Genomic DNA, 18,069 nt, shown 5'->3' on the forward strand with positions numbered 1-18,069 from the left:
TTGGAGGGAAGATTCAAATTATGTTTCCCTCTCTTATTTTAAAGCAAAAGACTTTTGTATATGTGGGGACTTGAACCCAAGACCTTGGTGAGTGTGCTTGTGGTGTGTTTTCAAAACCAAAACCGTTTTTGTCTTTTAATGGTAATTAAGAGAGAAACGTTTATGTCTTTTAATGGTAATTAAGAGAGAAACGTTTTTGTCTTTTAATGGTGATTAAAAGATAAACGTTTTTTGTCTTTTAATGGTGATTAAAAGAGAAACATTTTTTGTCTTTTAATGGTGATTAAGAGAGAAACGTTTTTTGTCTTTTAATGGTGATTAAAAGAGAAACGTTTTGGTCTTTTAATGGTGATTAATTATCCTCCAACAGTCATATTCTCATCTATAAAAAGAAGAGAACAGCACTATTGGAGGATATAGTTTTTTACAGAAAAAAAAAACATCAAAGTTTCTGCTTGTCTTCTTCCTTTCCTCCGTTCTGATCTGAGCACAGCTCTACGGTGATTCTGGGTGGACCAGTCAGCGAGTGCACGTGGACTGGAGCCAAGTTTGGCTGTTTTATCTTGGAGCATCGGTTCGCGGATCCCAATTTGCACCGGTAGGGGGCGGATACGATTCTTAAGGAGAGTGACCAGTGGCACGACTCAGCCTTCTTCTTCTCGATCTGTTTTACAGAAACGTTTTCTACAAAAGCTAAGTACTGATTTATTTACATTTCTAATTTCTGGATTCAATCAAGCCATATATCAGACCCTACTGGACAACATCTAATTTGTCCAACAGATTTGCAAATAGCATGTGAGAAGTTAACTAAGGGATGATATCTGCTAGCATGTTTTGATAACGCTACCACTCACCATGTTTTACACTTCTCTAAAGACTCTCAAAGAAGCTGAATCGTTCCATTATCAAAACATAGGCTGTGTGGATATCAGTCCCTTCAATTAATTATTCATGAAGTTCGTATTTATTTTGGAAAATATCAATTTCTTTAATTTAATGTAAGATTTTTTAAGGTTTAAATTAGGGCATAAACTACTCTAAGTTTTCAGGAATTCTTCAATTTTTCGAAGAATTTTGTCCTATGCTTGGGTGGAGTAGCATCCACCTAATTGTGCTGGTGTTCCACGTGAAAAGCAGAGATCATACATAGGAAAAAATGAATGGATATGGAAGGGCTTATAAAGACTTGGACACCCTCCCCTTCATGCCTAGCTTTTAAGGATGAGTTCTACACGAGTAGAAACAAGTCATATCAGAGCCAGGGCATTGTAACCCTGGTATACTCATGACGACAGAGAAAATCCCTCGGGGAAGATCTCGTAGTTCTCACATTGCTTTTACGTGGAGGAGGAGATTTTTGTTGGGTCCACAAGAAATGCAAAGATCCCACGTCAGAAAAATGAATGGATGTGGAGGGGCTTGTAAGGACTAGGGCACCCTCCCAATAACAGCTAAAATTTTAAGGGCGATTTCTACCCAAGTCCAAACAAGTGGTATTATCCGGGGTGTAGTAAACCTAGTATACCCTCAAGGATGGAGAAAATCTCTCAGGGAAGGTCCCGTAGTTCCCACGTTGCTTCTGCAAGGAGGAGTTCCATGTGAAAGGGAAAGACCCCACGTTGGAAAAATGAATGGATGCGGAAAGGCTTATAATGACTTGGGCACCCTCCCCTGGCTAGCTTTTATGTTTGAGGTGCCCGATCCTAACGTATTCATACGAAGCTCTAATAAAGGTGTATTTGGTTGCACAATATCTTGGGGTTTGTGGGGATTTTGTGTAGTTTTTGGCCCCACATCCCCAAAATACTAAGTTTTTTTTTATGTAGAGTTTCGAGGAAACTACTTGGTTTGTTTCCTTGTTGACTCCTCCTTATCTAGTGCGTGGCATACCAACAAACTACTATTAAAATCCTAGAAAATAACCACCAGTTAGTATTTTGCTTTTAGAATCTATGAATTGATGTTTTTTCGCACGTTATCTTTCTTTTTCTCTCCTCTTTACCACTACTCTACGGAGTAACTACGAGAAGACTACTCAGCTTGTCTCCTCTCTATTTAAGTTTTAATTCAGCACCACTCTGCCAGCTAACGACCTGGAGGTAGCCAGCTCATTGGTGAATTGTGGGAAGCAGCTCTTAGATATTGTCATGAACCCGAATTGGTTCACAACGGATTTGATCTTCATAGAAGGAAGATCAGCCTCTTGATCCACTTCGAGGGAAAGATCAATCAAAGACACTTTTAGAAACAATTTTCTTCATTCCTCTAAAAAGGCTACGTACATTCAATTTATAGAAAATCTTTAATCTAGCTAAATCCTAATCAATAAGACTTCTACTTATCCTAAAATACTAGAAAGCAAATCTAAAATTAACAGAAATCAAAACTGTAATTTCAGCCAAATGGTGACCCATTTGGTCATGTAACATGCACTTTTTTTTCTCTCCACACCCATCCACATGACACACTTTTTTTTAGTTTATCAAGTGTTGAGAGAGGTAGGGAAAGTGGACGAGTGAGAGAATTGAAAGGGCATGTATGATGCTTAGTGGCTCAAAAATAAGGAAAACACAAAACTAAATTTTGAGTATGGATTTTTTTTCTTACCTGCTTTTGAGCCACTTCCTATACTTCCCTTGTGTTCTGTCAAAGTCACTTGATAAACTCATATACCTTGCAAAAACCTTCTTGGCTGCGGCCTTAGGCCTGTTTGTTTTGGATCTTGAGAAGTGAGAACCAATTGTGAGTCCAAAATTGATTATTGGACTCAAAACTGGTTAACTCAACATTTAAGCTACTTGGAGATGACGACAAGCTACCCATGCCCCCTCTCGTTCATCAATTTTCTTTTTCTCTTGGCCACATGTATTTTGTTTCCCTAGGCCAGATATTTTCTCCACTCTTTTTTATCACCTGATTCATTTTTCATTATACCACGGTCCTAAGTGAGGTCCCACTTAGTCGGCTTTTTTTTTTTTTTTTTACATGTAGCCCTTTCCACAGCCCTCTGTGGTAACTTCACTCTAATGGCTTTTACTCTAGCTTTTAAATGTAGCCCACAAGTCACCATTCCCGTGACTCGAACATATGACGCAGCGGCTGCTCTAATACCAAATGTTAAGTATCTAACTAATACGCCAAGAGCCCTAGGACTTATGGAACAAATTATAATGGGCACTTCCTTAAACAGGCCTTCACTTGGGAACATTCATTGTTAGTATTTATACTGTTTGTGGTGTTTATGGCTGCCAGTATAGCAGTTCATTAATGGTGGATGTGGCAGTTGCCATAGAAAAGCACCTTCATAACATAGTTGCCATAGAAAAAGATCATTTCCCCTTTCCGAACAATCAAAGTTCTTGCCATTCAAAAAAAAAAAAACAGAGTTCTGCATCCTGCCTCCTGCCTCCTTGCCCTATTCCTATTTATGTTTCTTCTCTCTTCCTAAAAAACTGTTGAGGGGTTCCACGTGAAAGCAAAAATAGTCCCATATCGGAAAAGTGTAACGATGTGGATGGGCTTATAAGGGAATGGGTTCCTCCCCTTAATAGCTAGCTTTTGAGGGCGAGTTCTATCCGGTTTGCCTCCGAGGATGGATGGAAATATCCCTCGGGGAAGATCTCGGTAACCCCGGTATGCCTCCAAGGACGGAAAAATCCCTCAGGGAAGATCTCATAGTTCCCACGTTCCTGCCGCGTGGAGGGGCGAGATTGTCCACAGTGCTTCCACGTTGAGGGGGAGATTGTTGAGGGGTTCCATGTGAATGGGTTCCCTCCCCTTAATAGCTAGCTTTTGAGGGTGAGTTCTACTCGGGTCCCACCTTTCAGGTCATCTATCAAACACAAACAAGTTTTTTTTTCTCTCTTAAAATGCTCCAGGCTTCATTAATTGGAGATTATTCAGGGACAAACTGATAATAAATAATCTTAAACTGCTGAGGAAATGAATACAAAACAAAATATGCCCTCATGGATTCATGGCCTAACAAAATGACAGTGCAGCAAGGAAAACTGCGATTTCCCGAGGATTCACATAAATTTATGAATCATTTATTAGTTATCTAAAAATAAATGTTGACCTCCTGTTCACTCATCTCATAAATATGGTCTCTTGCATCTGTTAAAGCAACCTGCGGTGGATACAGAGATTAAGCCATTTCTGAGGTTCTAGAGATTTAACTATGAAAACGATGAAGGCGAAGAAAGAAAGATTACCTGCCCATATTTTGTAATGAAGTTATTAGCGAGGTTTAAGGACGTAATTGCGAGTTCTTCATTAGCTTTCAGTGCTCGAGCAAGAGCAAATGCCCCTGTATCCTGTTTTACAGATGCGGCGAAAAAAAAAAAAAATCATTAGTGCAAAACTATTAGCGTATAATGCATAAATTGATAAACATGACAGGCACCTTACGTACTCTTATCTCATTAAATCCCAAGTCAAGTGACCGCAAAGCTTCATTAACAATTCTCAAGCTACCAGCCAAAGCGATTATGCCCTTCAAACAAAGTAAATCCAAGTACCATAAGAAAGACAGACCAAAAAGCACCCAACACCAAATAATAATATCATTTATTCTTAACAAATCTAAAGGCACCCCACATCATCTCCAAGTCCATTTGCCCGCAAATCCAGAGTCGATATTGTTGTATTATACTTCAAAGTATCTGCAATATACTCTGCACCCTTTGGTCTTAGCTGCAAACAGATGATTTCTATTGTCAAAAGCAACAAGTTGAGTGTTTTTTTTTTTTTAATGGTAGCAACAAGTTGAGTGTTGATAGATTCAAAGCTATGTTTCAAACTAAGTACCTGACACCAACCAAGCTTTAGTGTTTCGATCTTTCCATGAAACTTGAGGACTTCACAGAGAGCTTTTGCCCCATCTGCTCCGATGGGATTGTAGCCCAATTCCAACTGTAAAATGAGACAACAAATCTTAAGATATGATCCCATGTGTATACATTTAAATTAGCATACGGTAGAGGACTTACAGTTGTAATGACGGAATTATCTTTCAAGACTTGTGCTATGCTAGTGACTCCCTTTTCATGGATGTTATTTCCACCCTGTGAATACAACCATCCCATGGGTTGAGAAATGGATGAAGACCCTTCAATAAAATAAATAAATAAATAACAGACGATTATAAGATATTCGGATGCATCCCATTCTCACCAAGTCTACGGTTGCTATTGTGCGGTTCTGCTTCAAAGCATCTGCAATTCTTTCAGCCCCCTGTTACATTTTAGGTGTTACAAAGTACCTACTAAAATGTTTCGGAAAAATGAATTTTCTCGAAAAGGTGAAAAATACAACCGATGAATATTAATACCTCATCCCCAATGTCATTCATGTAAAGATTCAACCACAGCAAGGATTTACTTTTCTTGATAAACTCAGCAACATGAAAAGCACCTTTTGAACCAATCTCATTGTTGCCAATATCCAAAAGCGTGATTTTTCCTACGAAGCAACTGCTCATGTCAAAAGAAAATTCAATATACAAAAGTACAGAGCACACGAAGTTTGGGCGAAAACTATTCAGCGAAATGGGCCATCGGTATCAAATGGCAAACCTTTATGTGAAGATAAACCTGACATTAAAGCCCGTACACCCTCATTGCCGATATTATTTCCATGCAAATGAAGTTCCTGCATGAAATTTTACCCAAGAATACCTTAGTGAAGGAAGTATTCTCATGTCTATGTTTTGTTGTGAGCACATGCTTGTGCATGCAGGCTATGCAGCTATGTGTTTATCCTGTCTACAATTTTTTTTTAAATGGTAAGATTTTATTAGAACTCAAAACCCACGACCGAGACAGTCATGGGAGAAAGTACAAGGCTAGATGAAACAAGACAACAAAAACAACAGAGCTCATGGGGTAACAAAATCGTCCTGTCTACAAAATTATTTAACATAATGAGCAAAATCTTTACCTACAGCTTGAATGGAGTGCTGCAATCTGTCGTAACAGACATAGATGTTACTCTTGCACGACCTAACCATTTTTTTCTATTTTTGCAGCGATTAATATGATGGGGAAGCTAGTCCAAACATACCATATTGTTTTCGGAAAACATTTCATGTGTGTTCATGTGAGCACGTTGGCCCTTTTGTCTGTATGTGTGTGTATATATATATATGATCTTCTTGATAAGTATAATTTATGAAAGGGGAAAAATTATCGAGGGGCTAAGATTGTCCAAATACATGAATCAAGCCAAATTACAATTTATTTATTTTTTTGAAAGATGAGCCAAATTACAATTTCTCTAACATCCACAACCTCATTTGCTTCACGAAGAGTGCAACTGAAAGATACACCGATAAGAACTGCCAAATCCCTAAGCTCATCAGTAAAGCAAGTTAGCCTACAAGGGCCCAAACATCTATTCAAACTTCAAAGCCCTGTCAATTGCATTTGATTAGTCCCGAGTCTCTACATAAGCAACTTTCCCCCTACTCTCGATGTGAAGAGCCTTAGTCCTACTAGTTATGCATGAGCTTCTGCTTCATTTGAGTATGATAGTGTCTAATGGACCTGAAGAAACAAGCACAGCCTCTCCTCTGTCTACTAGCTATGCATGAGGTTCTGATTCATTTGAGTTTGATAATGTCGAATGGGCAAGAAGAAACAAGCATAGCCTCTCCTCTATTATCTATAAACATTCCTTCAATCCCTGCAAGCCTTGCGTTGCCTATGAAACTCTCATTCAAGTTGAATTTAATAGATCCTACCAGCAGTTCCATCCATCAAAGGATACAAAGTCCTTTCTTAGCTCGCATTCTGACCACTTCCGATTATGGTGAAGGACTTGACAATATATGCCCCAGAACTCACTCTTACTTTAATTGCCAATTCCATTCAAATTGGCATCTTTTTTTTTTCTTTTGGAATGGAAGATTTCAGGGTTCCTCCCATTAAGTTAAAATTTTCAAAACTAGAACTAAGCAAAACACAAATAGATAATTTATTAGACCTAATAGCCCATAAGGGGAAAAAATATGGTTTTTTTTTAAATTATTGCTAACACCACCTCCCCCTTTATATTCCACTAAGATTGGTTTTTCAACCAAATGGCCATTAAGGCCTTCCAGCATTTTTAGGAAAAAATGGTGGTAAACTTAATATAGAACAAGGATAAAAATATAGAACTGGTGGGTTGTCTTGCTAGAGATGGAGTGTCTATGGGCTTTGGCGCTCTTTGACTCGCTTCCACCAAGACCGGCCTGGTTCTTTGTTTAGTTTAGCCTTTTGTATTGCTTTTGCCTTCTTTTGTATTGACCATCTCGGTCTTTCTTACTTTCAATAAAGTGGCTACCATTTTCAAAAAAAATAAAAAAAGATGGAACTGATCAGAACAAACAAAAAGACCAAAATTGACCAGAAGACAGGGTGGACGTTCTAGTACTGGTTCTGTTGCACTATTATTGTTCTAGAAATCTCACCCAGAAAGGAGCACAATTGACCAGTACAATTGACCACTATGATTCTCACTGATGCCCAGTGAATTGCCATGTTCTTGTTCCTTATTGTCGAATGGATGAACTCTCCATGAAATACACTCTAATTCCAAATGGTTCATGCTGTCATGTTCCAAATAAATACTAAAACCTTTTAGGGGCATCCTAATACACCAAAAAAGTTTGAAGAAGTAAAGTCATAATCATTGTGACATTGCACAATGGAAAAAGGGGAGTAATGCATATCATATTCCACTATCTTGTACGTGACCAACATGCTAAAAAGCCCGAATTCCCTGTGATGATGGTGATCAAAGGATCTATTTGTTGTCGTCGAACAAAAGGATTCCACCCGCAAGGTGCCACAGAAGAACATGATGTCTTAAAAAAAGGTGAGAGGAAACCACAGATGTACGATTTTTTTTTATTTTTTATTTTTAAATTTAAAAGATGTAAGAACAATAAAGAAAGATTCAACCAGCACCTTCCCATAATCCAATTATACACTTTGATTGTTAAAAAGAAACAGTTTGAGAAGGTTCAATTGTCCGAAATGAATTTCTAGATTACACTAGACTTTCCTATCTGCCAGTCCAAGAATATATAACTCTTCCACACTCATTCTATCTTCCTTTAGGCTGCTTATGAAGATTAAAAAAAATGACCCGTGGGGCGTTGGAGAAGAATATCTTTCTCAAGAAATTATAGTCTCAAAATTTATCGCAAACATCAAAAGCTAACAAATAAATATATGGGATATTTTTACTTACAAAACAAAATGTTGCAATTTCATAGTGATATTTTGATGAGAAAAAGATTGATCACAGTTTCAAAATCTCATATTTTTATGATATTGTAATACTGTAGCGATTATTTTTTTTTGAATGGTAAAGTGATTTCATTAATAAACACGAGACCGAGAGGGACCCAATATACAATGAGAAAGAATGTAGATAGAATTAGAGAAACATGGTACAAAGAAAAGCAGAAATTAGGGAGGAAGAAAATCAAATAGCTCTAAATTCTACTTAAAGACTCCTTCCCTAGCCAATTTATATGCCTCCCTAGCGATTTTTTTTTTATATTTTGAAACTCTTGAAATAATAACATTTTGTTTATATTGACCAAATTCAAGGGGTGTGTGTTCATGGTTAGGTCTTTCTTCAAACACCTCACTCCTAGGCCGCCATCTTTCCCTTCGAGAAAGGTCTAGCTGACCCCTATTTTGACCAAAATTCAAGCGTTTTGTTGGGCTGTTATGCTTAAAAAGATCACCAGGGTGCATAGGTAGAAGAGGCACATGTTCCAAACGGATAATAGGTGCATTAAGTGCTTGGGAGAGGAAGAATCAGTTCACCACTCCTTCCTTCACTTCAAAGTGGCAACTAAGATTTGGCATCAACTCTTTGGATTTTCTCAGCTTCCATTACGGACTTATTGGAGGGATGGTGCATTAGTCGGTTTGGCTCACTTAGCACGGCTCTTATACCATTCTTCATGATATGGGGGCTATGGGGTGAAAATGTGAAATAAATGGCTGCAGTTGAACCTTTGAGGATAGACACCTTTCCTTCTATTCATTAGCTTGGAAAATTAAAGTTTCCGGGGCTAATTTGAAGAAATAACTTTAGAGGCATTCAATTGATCATATCATTAGCAATTGGCATGATATTTTGATGGAAAGAATGACAAAGATGAATACCAAGGCATAGTGGAATACCCCAATCAACTCTATCGAGTTGAATGTCGATGGGTGCTCTCTCAGCAACCCCGTCCAGAATGGTATTGGTGGGATTTCTATAGATAACAATGGTCATATTCTTCATTCTTTATAGGGTCCAATCGGTCCTGCTGACTAAAGATGGAGATTAGAACTCTTATGGATCGAAGATTTGAGGTGGAAGGCAGCTATTCAAACGTGATTTCTTGGACCCATGAGAGCAGTATAGGTCAATGGAGGTTTGTTAGATGTGTCAATGTGATTGGGGATATGGTGAGGGATCGGGAGATTATGTTCACTCATATTCCGACGAGTGACGATGATTTAGCTGCCAAATTGTCTAAATTGGGTGTCTAGAAAGCATATGTACTCAGGGCCTTTGTTCCCCAATGACGTGAACTTGTAATCCATATTTTTGTACTTATAAAATTTCTTGTTATCTACATAAAAAAATTGTCTTTTTCACATAACATCATGATATGTTGAATATATAGAAGATATTTGTCACATAGAAAAGACCCTACCTCCTACTCTCTCAGGGCAATCCCTAACCACCACTCCTGTATTCTTCCCAAGGCCAGAAAGGCTCGGTATACCTAGAAAAACGCATCATTCCCCAACCAAATAACCTCCCAGAAAATCACTAAATCAGATACACATAAATATGTACGTATGTATCTATACATATGTGTGTGTGTATAGAGAGAGATTATCAACAATCAAATAGAGTTCAGGAAATAAAAGAAGAGACATAATATGAAATGTATTCTCATCACTAGTAACTAATATTCCATATATCCTATGTATATGAGAAGCAGTGACAATCACTGAGACTTGGGGCCAGGCCTCCATGTGCCATCCTGGATTCTTGAACGAATCTGTTTCTCTCATCATTGGGAACTGACATTGATTAATAAGCCACAAGCCAAGATCCATGTAACTCGTTAAATAGAATTTGTATAGAGAATAAAAAATCTGAACAAATTACATGACCCTCACCAAAGATACAAACGACAATATAGGCTAACATAATTTTACTTCATTGTTATTTAAGGTTTTAGTTCCAAATATTGTGAGCTTCATTATATCACCAGGCTTCTATAGACAAAGGAACCAGGGGCTTTATTAAGGTATCCCTTTGCATCAAGTGCAAGGAGAAATAATGAGGAGCTTAGTAGCAGGAAAATCTCCCAAGTCATGTACAAGCATTTCACAGGTCATAAGTGGTGTTTACAACCGTTGATTCCAATTCCCAAACAGTTGCAATGATCTTTACTTGCAGAACAAAATTTAAAGAGTTGAAAATATTCAGTGAGATAAAATTATACCCTCAAAGATTTGTTCCCTTCAATCCCTTTACCTAGAGCAGCTGCCCCAAGAGCACCACCATAATTGCCACTAGAACAAAATAAAATGTCATAAATTCTCAAAAACAAGCAGAGAAGACATTGCAAAGTTCAACCAGAAAAGATTCATATACATATGATATATCATTGAAACTTGCATAGACGAAAATGATATAGGGGAGAACTGTGACTCACTTAAGATGTATTGAGCGAATTGTATTATTCTCAAGAAATGCTCCAGCCAAACTTGTAAACCCCTACCTCCAGTTCCAAAAAACAAACATAAGCAAAAGGTATAACATGTACTTAGCTGTTTTTGCATCAAGCCAAAATCTCATGAAAAAAAAACCTACAAACAAACAATATCGTAATGCAAACAGCATACAGAATAGTCAATCATATTGTTGTTAAGTTCGAGAACACGTAAGCATGAATTTCTTTTCAGCATCTCTGCAATTGCCTTTGCTCCCTGCATAGAAAACTCTGTGATCATACAAACAAATAACCACTGGAGGACAGGACTCTTCCAATAGAAGTCAAAGTTCAGAATAGCAACCAGATTTTGGAGAATAAAGACAAACCTCATCACCCAGACCAGTACTGTTCAGCTGAAGCTTTTGAATACTGCCATTCCGCAACAAGATATCTGACAGACTCTGTAAATAGAGAAAAAAACAAGCATATGTGCTGTATATAAATCTTAAAATGTAAAGACTACTTTGCAGAGATCAAAAGAACCAATGCCTAGATAGCTTTCCAATCTCCAAACTAAACAAACTTGTAACATGTGTAATTTTACCAAAGGAATAATGAAAATCTGAAGATGCATCATTGCAACTAATCAATTTTACAGATTCGTCTATATACAGCTAGTAATTTGATTTGGGTCAATAAAACACATTATCAGCTTCAGGGCCAAAAGGACTTTAACTAATTGGCAAAATGGCCGAGAAACCGGATATTTAAGGCGCAAACCTATAATTTTTACACACTTAATTGGAAAAGTATTATTAATTAAAAACCTTTATTGAATAAAATATTGGAAAAGTATTTATTAATTAAAAAACTTAATTGAATAAAAAAATAGGCAGCTCAGGGAGAAACATCCCACAATTTATAAACATCTATAGTAAAAAAAAATCTTCACAAAATAGTACGGAAATGATCAACAACCTGATTCACCAAGGGCCTTTTGGAATCTGGCAAGCGACACGTCCTGACCTACTAATGCCTTTTCATGAAGAGGTTTTGGAGAAACACCCCATAATTTATAAACATATATATAGTAAAAAATCCTCACAAAAAGAACGTGGAAAATCAACAAACTGATTCACCAAGGGCCTTTTGTAATCTGGCAAGCGACACCTCCTAAACTACTAACGGCTTTTCGTGAAGAGTTTTGATGTATATGTAATCTTCAGTAAAGAGTTAAAGAGTTCGGTTACTTTTTTAGTTTTATTTCCCTATATTTTTATCAATAACCATTTAATTAACTAAGTAAATATTTCTTTTTTCTTTTTTCTATTTTTTTTGTGTACCACAAATGTGTTCTCTTGATACTCCTGGATATTGTGCAGGCCGACACACACGCACGCGTGCGCACACACACAATAACAATAATAATTGGTACAGAAATCTCTTTCTCACCCTTAGGCCACGTCTGGATACCCACAAGATTTAGATCTGGATTTCTCACATTTGCAGTTGAGATTTGGAACTGGATCAGATCCTTAGATTTCCAAATCAGCTACAACAGTGAAAACAAAATTCCGGTTTCCAAATCTGTTCTGCAAGACATTATTTGGAAATCAATATTTGTGGCAATTACCTTCCCTCTCTCTCTCTCTCTCTCTCTCTCTCTCTCTCTCTCTCTCTCTCTCTCTCTCTCTCTCAAATAATGAGCATCAGGATGCTTGATGTATGTTGTATCCAAAACTCAAATCCAAATCCAAATACAAAAACATGAGGTATCCAAACGTGGCCTTAATGTTTAGGCTCCTCAGTCCGGAAAGCAAGTTCACATTTTATAGTTCTATTTTTAGTAGTCATTAACTCACTATACAGAGTAATGCAACAAGAAAAGCATTGAACAACCTTAGCTCCTTCATCGCCTATAGCATTTCCAGAGAGGTTGAGAGTCTTTAATACAACATTTGTTTGAAGAACTCCATCAAAGGCTTTCAGTCCAACTGCAGTTATTCCATTGGCAGAAAAATCTACCTCCTCTGCACTCTGAAACATGATGGAAATATCAAATATTGTTTTTACAACAGAACTATGAAAATAAGCCTCCATAACTGCATTCCTACTAAACAAGGATGAAGACTAAAAAGAAGAAGAAGAAGAAGCTCATAAAAATGAAATTTGAAAGATCGAAAGAGTTAAGATATAACAGAAGCTGCAACCTGATTGTAGCCTAAGCTTTCAGCAAGAAAAAAGAGTCCCTCATCCCCAAAATTGCGACCTATCAAAAAAATGAAATTGATAAATTCCAACCACATATTTGTAGAAGCATGAGAAGTTTAATAATCATAGGAGTAAATGAGTTCCTGCTGCCACATTTAGGACATCCTAGAAGTTATATTTGAGTGGAACTGTGCTTCTGTTAATACAATTAATTGATGCATGGAGCATTTAAAGTAGTCTTAAAGCTGGAACTGGGATATCCCTCACAAAAATGTTAAGTTAAAACAAGGCAAGCAACTCTAAGGCCCTGTTTGTTTAAGATTATTTCAGCCGATTGTGAGTGCCAAACCGATTATTGGACTCAAAATTACGTTTAAATTTGAGTCCAATAATTGGTTTGGTACTCACAATCGGTTGTCGTAATCTTAAACAAACAGCGGCTAACTGGGAAAACCCGAAAGATCTCATTTGACTTGCATGACTAAAAGGAATAACAAACTGGTAATTCACTTCTACATACTACCTCAATATCTAATCAAGATACCTGACATGTCAACATCTCTGTATGACCTAAGTTCTTTGGCAAAGTCATTCAGCTTCTGTCTGGATTCCCTTTCAATTTTGACACCAGTAGCGGATGACAAATTTGTACCCGGTGCAAATGACCATTTCAGTCCTGATGAAGAAGATTTATTCACTCCGGAAGAAGGCCTCACTGGTTTCGACACGAGTAATTTTTCCACCACCTTCCATAAAACTGTCAACTGAAAAACAAATTAGTATACCTATCAAGGAATATTATTACTCTTAGAACATGATGAGGCTTAAACGTGCAACACGAATGCATGATCTAAAATGGGTGAATTAGGTTTGTAAAATGTTGAGCACAGGTAATGGTACAGCCACAAGCCAAAAGTCAAGAATAGAAGAATACTCAGGTAAATACATGCACTTCTTGTTAGAAGCTGCTTGCAAATGTGCCATACCTGACACTTCAATACTTCTGAATTTTTTCTTTAATTATGTTGAATCACTCATTTCGACATATCCAAAGAAGTGCAAATTATATGGCAGACACTTTGGCTGGGAAGATCTAGACTATTAAAGCTTCGCAAGGTCCAAAAGAAGCCCATCTTATAGTTACCAGTTCTTATCTTTTCTTTCGTCTCGGACCATCACATCCTCTTTTTTACGCATATCTCTACTTATTGCAATTTTCAATATTCTTTTACAAATTTGTTCTTTTTCTTACTTTAGTCTTTAATTTTTTTAAAAAAAATCTTTTACAAACTAACTATATATACATTGGGATAAACACCTCATTCGTTTACTGAATGAAATAAAAGTTTTAAATCTTTACTCCCCAATTTGACAATTACAAAAAGAACTACAAATACACTAATAAGGCCTTGGGTAGCTAAATTCCAAAATGCTCTATATCATGAAAGGTAACGCACTAGGATTTCGCTCTAGAGCCACAAACTACAAACTAAAACACCTAGTTAGAAGCATTAATTAGAGTATAAAAACTAAGTTTGAATACAGATGATGGGTTTTAAAATTGATTCAAGCTATAATCATCGTCTGCTACTTATCTTCTCAATTGTATAAAATACCATAGCAAAGCAAGATGAAGGAGCTGCAACTAAACCCATTTGAAAACTCATAATCAGTTGCGTGCCTGAATGGGTCCCACTTAGGGTAGAATAAATTAGTTTATATTTTGTGGAATTTTCTCTCCAGTTACTTGGTATGAATAGGAGTCTTAGAGATAAGTTTTAGATGAAGTGGTTGAGTGTTTGAACCACTTTTTCTTATTTAGATTGTTCTTACTTAAGAGGGCGAGCCTTGGCGCAACGGTAAGGTTGCTCCATTGTGACCTGGTGTGGTCACGGGTTCAAGTCACGGAAACAGCCTCTCTCTGCAAAGCAGGGGTAAGGCTGCGTACATCAAGCCCTCCCCAGACCCCGCAATGGCAGGAGCCTCGTGCACTGGCCCAAGGTTTTCAATTTCAGTGTTGGTGTCGGTTTTGGCCAGCACCGAAACTGAAGAAATTTCGGCCGAAATCATGTAAAAATATGAGTATGATTTCTTTTATTTTTTTTAATTTCAACAAAAATGTCTAAATTTTTTTGTGTCAATTTCAGTGATTTCGGTTGAAATTTCGGCTATTACGGTGGAAATTATAACATTTCGGTGTACATTTTTAAAATTTCAGTGGAAATTTTGTACAAAAGTTCAAAATGAAATTTCAACCGAAATTTCAGTGACATTTTGGTGAAATTTCGGAATTTCGGTAAAATTTCCGCGAAATCTAGTAAAGAAACAACTTCATGTGAATTTCGTTTCAGTTTGTGCCGAAACCGAAAAGTTTCGGCTGAAATTTAAAACCATGCATTGGGCCGCCCTTTTTTATGTTATTTCCATATTGTGGTAGGTTTCCTTAATTTCCTTTTCCTATTTTGCTAATTTATGTTTCCTATTTTACATTCCCCAAATTCTATACAATGTAAATGCCGTATGACTATTCAAGAAGGAATAATCACATTTAGTGTAGTCAGCACATTGAGAACGAGTTTGCTCGAACTAACATATCGTACGCCTGAGTTTCCTCGAATTGACTCACCATTTTCCTTTTTCTCTATCATCTTCTTCTCTATTTTCTGTTTTGATAGAACAATGTTCTATCATTAAGTGGGTTTTCTATAGATAAAATGTAAGTAGTCTTTTTTCAAAGGAACGAAGAATTTCAAACTCAAAAATGTGTTCTTAGACACAAAGGACTGATTCTTCCCTCGAAATGGGCTAAGAGGCTGATCTTCCCTCTAAGGCCCTGTTCGTTTCAGATTATGAGAACCGATTGTCAGCCCTAAACCTATTATTGGACTCAAATTTAAATGTAATTTTGAATTCAATAATAGGTTTAGGACTTACAATCGGGTATAAGAAGATCAATCACATTGCGAAACAATTTGTGCTAGTAACATAATCACTAGTCATTCCAAGAACCCAATACTCAGAAGAAAAAACCATTACCAATCAGAATAAGAACAAACACATGGTGGACATGAAATTAAAAAGCGTGTGAGGGGGAGAAAAGGAAGTTATACCAAACGTAACGGCGAAAAACACACCAGCAGGTGCAACCACTGAGAGAAGTTCCTTTCCAGGAACACGGGGCAATGGTGAGACTCCTTGAGACTGTCTATAGACTCTACGTACTTGGGACCCTCGGTTCGGACCCACACCGGACCCAGACGCAGCTTTGAGGACCAAGCTCTTGTATCTGAAGAAGGGTCTTCCTCTAAAGATGGGTGAGGTGGATTGGGTGAAGAATAGCTTGTGCGCATGATAGCCAGGGGAGGGAGGAATAAAGAGCCCTTTTTGAAATCCAGTCTGAGAAAACATTAAGAAGAAAATGCTGAGAAAAGACAGACAGACAGACAGAGAGAGAGAGAGACGAGAGAGAGGAATTTTACCTTTAGATGATTATGATGAGAGAGGGATACGGTTGAATCCATGGGATTATTGGGATGTGGGGTTGGATTAGCTATGCATGGGGTTCTTATCCTGCGCTTATTGAGAGAGAGAGAGAGAGAGAGAGAGAGAGAGAGATATGGAGACTGGTTTTGAACTGCTTCTGAGAGCTGTGGCTGGGTTGGACAAAACCTCAATTTAATTTCAAGTTGGGTTAGGGTTTAGGCCTTGGGCAACACTGCCCGACCCGAATCCGACCCTGTTAGAGATACTCAGCTAGACCCAGAACCAATTGGGAAAAAACCAAGCTAGATGGGTCAAGTTAGGAGGGTAAAGAGATTAAGATGTTGGTTGGGTTAGGGTTAGGGTTGTACCTCCTCGACCTAAGGCTTGAGTTGGGTCAGGTTGGGGTTGAGGGAATGCAACCTTGGGTTGGGGAAGGATTGGCCTCAACCTGACCCAAGTTTCACCTCTAGTAGTATTTCAACCTTTGCTGATTCTCCCAATCCCTTGTTTTGGTTTCCTCCACTCTCTCTGTTATAATTAGTTTTCTTTCTTTAGATTTCTTTCCTTATTTACTTTTTTCCATATTACATCTAGTTTTCCTTATTTTCTGTTTCTTATTCTGCAGAGTCTTGTTTCCAATTTTGCTTTCCCTCTTTGAGAACTCTCTCTCTCTCTCTCTCTCTCTCTCACTTGTAGAAATCTGCCTTCTCTCGTGAATCTTGACATAAACAATTGTCAAATGGAAAGAAACTGTTAATTTCTTTCTCTCAACCGTTCACGGAGGGGTGCGCCCATTCTCAAATGGACCATCTGCCAATTGTTGGTTGATCAAGTGGAAACCCCAATAAGAAGGCTTTCCTATTAAGACAATCCTCATTATTTTCTTATGATAGTAAAACAGAATGCGGAAATGCGTGCACGCGCAAAATCTAACCTCCTAATCGAATGACACATGGTGCTCAGGTGTTCGGAGGCGCAAGAACCACAAAAACAACAATGGGGCAAGAAGGACATTCCACACCTCTTCCACAAATGCTAATCTTAGTGGCAATCTTTTGTGGTAGCAAAGATAAATGTGGGACTTGGCTTGTCAGAGGAATCGGCTAATTAGAAAGACTCCAAGAACGGCAAGTTTCTCAAATTGCCGAGGACTCTAAGTTTATATAAAGGGACCAAACTCTAAGGTACGCGATCTCTCATAACTACTTATAAGCTCTGCTTCTCTCGCTTTTGCTCTGATTTATACTATTGAATAGTGTTCTGACTTTAGCGTCGGAGGGATTCGAGTCTCCCTTATGACTTTCTTTCTCGGAAATGGTCGTCTTCGAGCACCGGCCATAGCACTAGCCGTCCCTCCAAGCTCTAGTTCGGATTTCAACATCAACAATATGATTATCATTTTATTTTTCATAACAATCATTGATGTACATTGTTATTTTCTTATAAATTATATATTAGGACACGGTTCTAAACACCATTTTGGTACCTTTTTTTTAATTTTAGAAATCATTTAAATACTGAAAAATAACATTTTAAAAATATATTTCTGCCAATATCTAACTAAAATTCTGAACAATCTAATAAGCGCTCCGATAAATGCATACATTTTAGCATGTATGTCTCATCTGGTCATTCTATAAATT

The 18,069-nt window shown here is 37.6% G+C and overlaps 1 protein-coding gene across 3 annotated transcripts; it reads right to left on the minus strand.

Annotated features, from left to right (window-relative positions):
• Positions 1-3,898: 3,898 nt before the first annotated feature.
• On the minus strand, positions 3,899-16,938 carry EMB2004 (RNI-like superfamily protein). 3 transcript variants are annotated; one of them, XM_077366624.1, is made up of 18 exons: positions 16,423-16,938; positions 16,054-16,339; positions 13,488-13,707; positions 12,943-13,001; positions 12,632-12,769; positions 11,119-11,193; positions 10,923-11,006; positions 10,733-10,794; positions 10,520-10,589; positions 5,580-5,655; positions 5,336-5,466; positions 5,179-5,238; positions 4,995-5,069; positions 4,813-4,917; positions 4,603-4,698; positions 4,409-4,498; positions 4,218-4,319; positions 3,899-4,132 (listed from the first exon to the last, which is right to left on the minus strand). In XM_077366624.1, exons 2-18 carry the CDS (start codon positions 16,291-16,293, stop codon positions 4,064-4,066), a joined length of 1,752 nt encoding a protein of 583 aa, XP_077222739.1. In that variant the 5' UTR covers positions 16,294-16,339; positions 16,423-16,938; the 3' UTR covers positions 3,899-4,063. The 3 variants fall into 3 exon arrangements, with proteins under 3 accessions (XP_077222739.1, XP_077222737.1, XP_077222738.1); XM_077366622.1 differs by having other exon boundaries at positions 13,488-13,700; positions 16,423-16,937; XM_077366623.1 differs by having other exon boundaries at positions 4,418-4,498; positions 13,488-13,700; positions 16,423-16,935.
• Between the last annotated feature and the right edge of the window lie 1,131 nt (positions 16,939-18,069).

The sequence above is a fragment of the Tasmannia lanceolata genome, unplaced genomic scaffold (genome assembly GCF_043159265.1).
Source record: "Tasmannia lanceolata isolate RefF3 unplaced genomic scaffold, GAP_Taslan_0.1 ptg000023l, whole genome shotgun sequence".
Lineage (NCBI taxonomy): Eukaryota > Viridiplantae > Streptophyta > Magnoliopsida > Canellales > Winteraceae > Tasmannia > Tasmannia lanceolata.

Coding starts and splice junctions, on each gene's coding strand:
- EMB2004 (XM_077366622.1), bottom strand. CDS start 16,464: ATGGATTCAACCGTATCCCTCTCTCATCATAATCATCTAAAG. Junction 11,194..12,631: donor TAGGCGATGAAGGAGCTAAG/GTTGTTCAATGC, acceptor CTCTATTTACAG/AGTCTGTCAGATATCTTGTT. Junction 4,133..4,217: donor TCATTACAAAATATGGGCAG/GTAATCTTTCTT, acceptor TATCCACCGCAG/GTTGCTTTAACAGATGCAAG.